At 43.1% G+C, this 9,492-nt stretch overlaps 1 protein-coding gene across 2 annotated transcripts in view; it reads right to left on the reverse strand.

The window, feature by feature from the left end:
- Positions 1–9,004, reverse strand: part of F9 (coagulation factor IX) — a 52,562-nt gene extending 43,558 nt beyond the window's left edge. For both annotated transcript variants that reach the window (XM_006874974.1, XM_006874973.1), the window contains exons 1-3: positions 8,917–9,004; positions 931–1,094; positions 774–798 (exon numbers count right to left, since the gene is read on the reverse strand). In XM_006874974.1, coding sequence (XP_006875036.1) covers positions 774–798; positions 931–1,094; positions 8,917–9,004 — 277 coding nt within the window. The remainder of the gene's footprint in view (positions 1–773; positions 799–930; positions 1,095–8,916) is intronic.
- Between the last annotated feature and the right edge of the window lie 488 nt (positions 9,005–9,492).

Here is a 9,492-nt window from a genome sequence, read left to right on the forward strand (position 1 = left end):
GGTTCCGACCCATAGCGACCCTGTACAGGGTTTCCGAGGGTGTAAATCTTTACGGGAGTAGAAAGCCTCATCTTTCTCCCGCGGAGCAGCTGGTAGTTTTGAACCGCTGACCTTAAGGTTCGCAGCCCGATTCGTAACCACTACGCTACCAGAGCTCCTTAGGACTGTTCTATAATTTACCAAAATCCATTTTACCTTAAAAATGTACCCCCCCCCATTTCATTAAACATTCCCCCATTATTGAAAACACATGATTTCAACTAAAAGTTCAAAGTAGAAAAGAGTTTGGTCTTGAAAGAGTTAAAGCAACAACGAAGTAATGAATTTCTAATTCTCTACTGAGGCTTGCAAACTCTCATTCAGTCTCCAGATCCAACCATCTTAGTTTCTTCCTTCCAGCTGCCTGGGATGGAGCCATGTTCTTTTGAAAACCTGAGGAGGAATCTTGGTGTGGCGCTGTGGGTTAATGTGCTGGACTGCAAAGTTGCTTTGAACTGCAGTGTTGGTGTTTCAAACCCACCGGTAACTTCTCTGAAACCCTACACAGGGTCACTATGAGTCTGAACCGACTTGATGGCACTCATCAACTACAACAACAACAAGGAGAAGTACGGTTATCTCCCAGCTAGTGTCTCCCACACTGGTATAAATCTATAGGGCACCATCATTCAATCTTGGGGAAAGAATTCATTGTTTGATCTGAAATTTTGTGACACACAAAGAAACAAATACACAATTCCCAAATGTTTCATTTGATGAAATTAATTACTTACCGACATACTGCTTCCAAAATTCAGTCTATAAAGAGAAAAAAGAGAACAAATTAAAGTTAGTTTTGCTTTTATGTATTTTTAAGACACATACTTTAAAATTCTAAAAGGCACTGCCTTTTTCTTTTCCTTTGTGTGTTTTTTACATGAAAATACTCACCGTTGGTTCTGTGTTTTCAAAAACTTCCCGTGCTTCTTCAAAACTACACTTTTCTTCTATACATTCTCTTTCAAGGTTCCCTCGAACAAACTCTTCCAATTTACCTGAATTATATCTCTTTGGCCGATTCAGAATTTTGGTGGCATTTTCCCGATCAAGAAAAACTGAAATGAGAAAAAAACAGTGTTTTTAGCCTTAGGAGTAAAAGAAAACATCATGAAAATGAAATACACCACTTATGAAAAGCTTTGTTTTTAATCCAAGTAATCCCAAAGCCAAGTTCTCTGTTGGGCATGGAGCCAAAAATCTCTGTTGTCCCCCTGGTACTGAACGCACATGGGGATTTAGGGATTAAAATTCAATTTTACTTTTAAGAGAGCTCTAGTGATAAAAGGTCAGATTTTCAGTTGTATTTGAATTACTTTGGATGGAAAAGCAAATTCTCAAACAAGCAGTGAACTTCACACTTGGCCATCACTTTGAAAAGAGCTCATTGCAAATCTTTGCTAGATGCTCCATCACCTTGGCTGCCTGTTTGCAGGATGCAATTGCCCATATTACTTGGTAACACGTTTCTTCTGGAAAAAAAGAGCCTTACCTGCAAACCAACTGCAGAGTCCAACTGCAAACCAACCCCAGAGTCTCTCACCAGATGCTCAAGAAAAACCCTGGGTGTGTATTTTCTCTTTCCATTCAAAACACCTTTAGTTGGCATGCGTTACAGGAATTCCAGCCACTTAGCATTCCTCTGGGATTCTGGATGTGGGTTATTTTAGTTATGATTATGGAACCTCTTAGGATACTACTGAACTCTGGAGAATTGAGGTCTCTACCCTGGTGGCATGGTGGGTTATGTGTTCGGCTGCTAACCATAAGGCTGGCCGTTAAACCCCACCAGATTCTCCTTCTGAGAAAAATGAGACTACTGGCCAACATAAAGATTTAGTCTTTGGTAAGGTGGAGGGTCAAAGAAAACGAGAACAATCCCCATCGAGATGGATTGGCAAAGTGGCAGCATCAATGGGCTAAGTGTGGCAACAATTGTGACGTTGGCTCAGGACTGGGCAGTTTTCGTTCTGTTGTGCGTAGGGTCGCTATGAGTCAGTACTGACTTGATGGCACATAACAACAACAACAACAATGCTGTATAGGGTAGCTATGAGTTAGCATTGCCTTGATGGCAGTGGCGTGGTTGGGTTACCATCATCCCTAGTCTCCATCTTAATGTACGGTCATATATATGATTTGCAAAGTCACATTGTATGCACGTGTAACTAATATCAGGAATTTAAGAAGTTACCTGCAATTGTTCCTTTCTACAAAAGATTAGCAATAAAACAACTGAGAAGAGGAGGGTGGAAATGGCTGGACAGCTTGAAGAATGCCATCAATGCCATTGAATTGTACATGTAACAGAAAAAAAAAAAAAAAAAGACTAGCAGTGTATCTGATACTATCTAACAGGACCATGTGCATATCAGATGAACTTCCCAAACAACAAAAAAAGTCAAGCATTATTCCTTGATTTTCATTGGAGATTTCTAGACCCTTGATTGCTTCACTGTTTTAGGCCTCTGCAGATCTCCTCTGGGCTTTAGTTTATCTCTGATTTTTACCTCCACTTTTCCCCTTCAACTATATTCACTTGTTAACTTCCTCAATATACTGAACCACATTCTTAAGTGCTGGGCCTCCCCTCCGCTTTCAAACTCTAGATTGACAAAGCCACCTGCCTTCTCTTTGGGAGACAATCACCATCACACATTGCTGCCTTTCACAGGCCCTCCTCTCTGCTTGGTAACCCCTTGATTCTGGGATCTCCTACATTGGTATCTATATCTGCATTCATTTACAGCAGGGCAAGAGTGCAAGAAGGTTTAGCGCTTGACCACTAACTAAAAGGTTGGCAGTTTGAACCCACCCAGCAGTGCCACCGAGGAAAGGTCTGGTAATGTGTTTCCATAAAGAAGACAACCAAGAAAACACTATGAAGCTGTTCCACTCTGTAATGCAAAAGGTCACCAGGATTCAGAGTAGACTCAATGGCAAAGAGTTTGTTGTTGTTGTTGTCAGGTGCCATCGAGTCGGAACCGACTCATAGCGACCCCATGCACAGCAGAACGAAACAATGCTCGATCCTGGGCCAACCTCACCACCGCTGCCACCCCCGAGTCCATCAATGATGCCACCTGGCCGATCCATCTCGTTGGAGGTCTTCCTCTTTTTCTCTGACCCTCCACCCTACCCAGCATGACATCCTTCTCCAACGATTGTTTCCTCTGGACTACATGTCCAAAGTAGGAGAGACGAAGCTTAGCCATCCTGGCCTCCAAGGAGCACTCTGGCTGCACTTCTTCCAAAACAGATCTATTGGTTCTTTTGGCAGTCCATGGCACCCTCAGTATTCTCCTCCAACACCACAACTCAAAGGCAAAGAGTTTAGGGTGAAACAAATCAAAGACAAGCCATGAGTTTGAATCATATCTTTGTCACCGATTGGCTGTATGACCTTGGGCAAGTCACATACTCTCTGAACCTTAATTTTGTCAAATGTAAAATGGGTATGGCCATAGCATCAGGATTGGAGGAAGACTCATTAACAACCCGTGATATGCAGATGATACAACCTTGCTTGCTGAAAGTGAAGAGGACTTAAAATATTTACTGATGAAGATCAAGAGCACAGCTTTCCTTCGGTATAGATTACATCTCAATGTAAAGAAAACAAAAATCCTCATCACTGGACCAATAAACAACATTCTTATCAGTGGAGAAAAGATTGAAGGTGTCAAGGAATTCATTCTTCTTGGATCAACTATCAACACTCACGGAAGCAGCAGTCAAGAAATTAGATGATATATTGCATTAGGCAAATCTGCTGCATAAGACCTTTTTAAAGTGTTGAAGAGCAAAGATGTCAGCTTGAGGACTAAGGTGCGCCTGACCCAAGCCATGGTATTTTCAATAACCTCATGCACATGTGAAAATTGGACAGTAAATAAGAAAGACCGTAGCAGAATTAATGCCTTTGAGTTGTGGTGTTGGAGGAGAATATTGAAAGTGCCATGGGCTGCCAAAAGAACCAATAGATCTGTTTGGCAAGAAGTGTAGCCAGAGTACTCTTTGGAGGCCAGGATGGCCAAACTTCATCTCTCATACTTTGGACATATTGTCAGGAGGGACTAGTCACTGGAAAAGGACATCATGTTTGGTAAGGTCAGAGAAAAAGAGGAAGACCCCTAGCGAGTTGGATTGGCCAAATGGCCGCATCGATGGACTCAAGCGTGGCAACAGTAGTGAGGTTGGCCCAGGATCGAGCAGTGTTTCATTTTGCTGTGCATAAGGTCGCTATGAGTCGGTACTGACTTGACGGCACCTAACAACAACAATAGCATCATCAGAAAAATCTCCGTCAAGGAGTGTTGGCAGGGTTAGTGTGATACTCTGTGTATGGGCTGATGAATGTTGATTATCTTTTTCTCCCTATTCCTCTCATGGTTGCCTGCCTGCCTGCCTGCCTGCCTTCATCATGTTCTCAATCTCCTTTAACTCTTAATGCACTGTTGTCTAGCTTTCCTTTCCTTAAAAAACAGAAACAGGACAGTTTCTGTTGAGTCAACTTGCTCAGAGTAGAACTGGGCGCCACATGCTTTTCAATGGTATTGTTGTTGGTAGTGTTAAGTGCCATTGAGTCGGCTCCAACTCATAGCAAGCCTGTATAGTGTTTCAAGGCTTTTTAAATCTTTGTGAGAGCAGAGAGCTTCGTCTATTTCCTGCAGAGTGGCTGTTAGGCTCGAACCGCCGAACTTGTGCTTATCTTGTAGAGCCACCACACTCCCAGGCACTGTACTGTTGTTGTTGTTAAGTGCTGTTGAGTTGTTTCCGACCCACAGCGACCCTGTATAGGGTTTCCAAGGAGTGGCTGGTGAGCTTGAACCAACGACCTTGTGGTTCAAATGCCTTTGCAGTCCAGCGCGTTAGCCCACAGCACTACCCGAGGACCCCAACTCTACTAGTTGTCATAACACCCATGCTCATGTCCATGGGTGTTCACACACTCGTGGCTGTAACTCCTGTTTATACAACAACAAAAGAACCGCAGCCATCGAGTCAACTCGGACTCCCAGAGAACCTATAGGGCAGAAGAGAGGTGCTCCGGAGAGTGTCAGAGATGTTAAATCTTTATGACTGCCTCATCCTTCTCTCCTGGAGTGGCTGATCTTGAGGTTATCTGCCTAATGCTTAACCTGCACTGCTACCAGGGCTGTTTATGCCACCAGGGCAGTAAGCCCTGAATACCCGTCTCTAGTCAAATCCAGAAGGAGCTCTGGTAGCGTAGTGGTTACGAAACAGGCTGCTAGCCTCAGGGTCAGCTGTTTGAAACTACCAGCTGTTGCGCGGGAGAAAGATGAGGCTTTCTGCTCCCATAAAGTTTTACAGCCTCAGAACTGTGTAGGGTCACTATGAGTTGGAACTGACTCCACGGCACATAACAACAACAACAGTCAGATCCAGATCTCCAGATCATCTTTTCAGCTCCCATACTATGCACCATAATGTGACTAGTGGCTGTTGTTAAGTTCAGTCAAGTTGGTTCCGACACACAGCAACACTATATAGCGTATCTGAGGCTTTTTAAATGTTTTTCCAGAACAGAAAGCCTCATTTTTCTCCCATGGAGTGGTTGGTGGATGGACTCAAACCTCTGACCTTGTGGTTTGCAGCCCTGTGTTTTTCCTATGGAGTCAGCGTGTTCCCGGACTAGTGGTAGCTGATGTTCATTTAATGCTTCTAATGTGGTAGATTCCGTACTCAGTGTTTTGTATCCATTATCTCCATTTCATCCTCAGAGCAGTCCCATGAGATAGGTACTCTCATCTCATTTTAGTAAATGAGAAAAAACTAAGGTTCAGAGAGGTTAAGCAATTTATAAAGAGTAATATCAGAGTGTCAGGATTTAGATTCTGGTGGTCAGTCTGCTGTGTCCCAGAATCACATCATCAACCCCAAATGCTGAAGACAAACTGTCTATTCTGCCCCTAAACCTGTTCCCCTTCCGTGCTCAGATGGTTAGTTACTGTCTTGCCATTTTCCCGCCTTCCTGTCACTTAGTGGGGACAATGTTGGTTCAGTGGTAGAATTCTCCCCCTCTGTAGAGGACGGGGTTTGACTCCAGTCAGTTCACTTCATGTTGCAGTTACAACCTACTTGTCAGTAGGGGCTTGCAAGTCGCTGTGATGATATACACATTTCAGCAGAGCTTCCCAGTTAGACTAGAAAGAAAGACTTAGCAATCTACTTTTGAAAACCAGCCAATGAAAACCCTCTGGATCACACCAGTCCAATGTGAAACTGATGCTAGGGATGGCCCAGGATCCAGCGGTGTTGGGGGCCCAGCCAATGGCAGAGAACAGCAGCAAGAGCACTTGAATTCTCTCCTGTCTCCTCTCTCTGTACAGCTACTGACCGGATGCAGGTCTTTGCATCTACCCTGGATGATGGCCAGATCGAGTGTCCTCCTCTACCACTCACTGGTGACAAGCCTCAGTTTTTACATTTCCGATGACTCCACATTCAATTCTGTTGTTTAGAGTCTTCAATTTCGTCATCTGATTATCTGACTCTGCCTAGTCAGTTCTGCCTCATCTCTCAGGTTCACCTTTCAGGATTCATGCTGACATACCTCACATTCTTAGTGAATCTGTATGTTTGTGGCACTGGAATGTGAACCACAAGTTGGCGTTTCAAACCCACCAGCCGCTCCACAGAAACCCTATATAGGGTTGCTATGAGTTGGAACTGACTCGATAACACTTAACAACCAAAAAGATTGCTAGTTTGAATCTCCCCAGTAGTGCCGTACAAGAAAGCCCTGGAGACCTCCTTACAAAAGATCCTAGCCATTGAAAGCCCTACTGAGCACACTTCTACTTGCACACATGGGGTTGCCATGAGTCAGAATTGACTCTACAGCAACAGATTTGTGATTGTTACTGTTTTTTGCTTGAACTCCTACTCATCCTTTAAAACCCAGCTTAAAATGTCTCTGTTATGCCTTCTCCATTTGAGGTGTTCCTTTCTCTGTGCTCCCTTAGCTCCTGGTAGACACCTTATCACCTTGTACTGCAATCTCTCACTTTGACTTCATGGTGCTTCAGGTCAAAGACACTATACACAAAACTGTGGAAGAGTTTTGATTTCCAAATTTCACATTGATGCAATGATACCTAAAGGCACCAGCCATGACAATACAACATTCTGGTCTTTTCACTTATAGAAACTCCTTTCAGGAGCTAACAACAGTTTAAAAGCCACAGCTGAGAGGGCAGCGTCAACACTGACCATCCTTCGGGAAATTCTTGTGGCTCTCTTCTCTTGTTGCTAGTTACTGTTTGGTTGGTTCCAACTCACAGAGACCTTGTGGGTTTCAAAGTACAGCTGTACTACATAGGGTTTTCAGGACTGACTTTTCAGAAGCAGATTGCCAGGGTTTCTTTCTGAGCTACTTCTGGGTAGGTTTGAACTGCCAACCTTTCAGTTAGAAACCTAGCACTTAACTATTTGCACACACCAAAGTTATTTGGTTATTTGATTTCAGAATCATCTGCATTTATTCTCAGAATTAGCAAGAGTTACAGATGAGGGGTTTTCAAAATGTTCATGGAAAAATCCCATTCTCTTTCAATTCCATGAGTCCATGAACTTTTTGAAGCCTCCTTGTATTTACCCTCCCAGGGAGCACATTCAGGTTTATTTCCAGTTTTCTCAAGCTCTGAATTCCTGGTCCCTCTTTCTTGTCCAAAACCCTGCCCATTTTCCAACATTTGAGGTCCCCAGTTTCCTTCATCTCCCCATTTCATTGAAGGAAGGACATGGATTCTTTGTCCTCCCAGGTCTTCCTGATGACACATGTCAAGTGGGCTGGCTTTTATTCCTGTTTTGTGTGATGTCTTAACTGTACCCACTTTAGTACTTCGACTGAACCTTTGCATTCTTATATCATTCTTTCTGCCTCCCAGTCTGATTCTGTATGTGACATCATGTCTAGAGTGGGAACCACAGTGCCAGTCTGCTTTCTGGGGACACTTGGGGTTGGCACCTCTGATCCTGGCATTGTCAGCTCATAGATTTGATTCTAATAGGTTGGCAAGTAAGTGTAATAAATGCTTCCAGCCAAAACATGCTGTTTGTCCAAATGCGAGAATGGTTTCCCTGTGTGTCTTCCTCTGAGACGGGCAGAACGTCACTAAAGAAAAAATGAAAAGATATACATGGCTTTGTTCCCCTAGGGAGTTAAACTGTGTACTGAGTTTCCTGGAATATCAACTCTGAACTGTCTGGATTCACAGACAAATAAAGAGTTTTTCCTAATCTGTGAAAAAGTTTGGTGGCAACTCACAACTTTCTAAAGAGAAGTTTAATGTCCGTGTTTGAAAAGAAACTTCAAATTGAAGATAGATCATTTTACGGAGTTTAACAATTGGATTTGACTCACTGTATAGTTCTTCATTGCTCAAACACATTTTATGTCTTCAAGTCAGAGTCTTAAAATGTAAAATAACCCAGGGTTTTTGGTTTTAATGTGTTCAGATTTTTATTTCTAAGTGGTGAGTCCAAACACCAAACACCAAAAGTCATATTTAATTTTCCCTTCCGTATTCTGTTATAGCCTTGCTACCATATTTCCCTTCTTTTAATTTTCTTTAACCAAGTACATGATTGTTTTTAAAGAGGAATCACATTGTCTCATCATCAAGCTAAACAGTGTTCATTAAAGGGGAAATCACATTAGGATCGAAAATCTATTTAGTTAAGACAGAGAAAAGGGAGAAAACCCAGCCACCAGAGAAGTGGCGCTCCCCCACCCACAGGAATCTAAAACAGAGCTATCAATCATGAGATCGTTGTTGACTGACAAAGAAAGCACCAGACATTTCTAGATGGAAGAAATAAATAGGCTCAATGTCTTTTCAAGAAGGAACCAACCTGCACAATTGGCACTGAGTAGATATCCCAAAAGACAGATGGTGATGAGGCCCAGGGACTCTGCCATGATCGTGCTCAGGCGCTGCATAACCTTTGCTAGAAGATTGGGCAAGTGGCAAGGTTGACCAATTGTTCCAAAGTACAAACTGAGCTGTATTTACTTGTGGTAAATAGTCTCCTTCTCCCTCGGCATTTAGGTGATTGTCATTGGCCTCTTGAGTCAAGTGGAGAGAATGGGCAGTGGTCCTCATTCAGCTTCCCCCCTGACTTCATGGACTTCTACACTTTTCCTGCTTTGAGGTTGAAGCAGGAGACACTCCATCTTTAGAATCGGGGTAGTCAGTGTGGTTCCTTGCATTGTGGCAGCAAAGTTAATCAGTGGGGCCCATTTAATACTTGTCAAGGAGCACTAATGTCACAGTTTAAAGGTAAAGAGATGGGGAGAACAAAGTTATTTTGGTCACACCTTAAAACAGACCCAGTTCTTACACACCCTGAGTCATGTCATCTGATAGATTTTTTTATGCTCTCTGGTAGCGTAGTGGTTATGAATCGGGCTGCAAACCTTAAGGTCAG

The sequence above is a fragment of the Chrysochloris asiatica genome, unplaced genomic scaffold, assembly GCF_000296735.1.
Source record: "Chrysochloris asiatica unplaced genomic scaffold, ChrAsi1.0 scaffold00308, whole genome shotgun sequence".
Lineage (NCBI taxonomy): Eukaryota > Metazoa > Chordata > Mammalia > Afrosoricida > Chrysochloridae > Chrysochloris > Chrysochloris asiatica.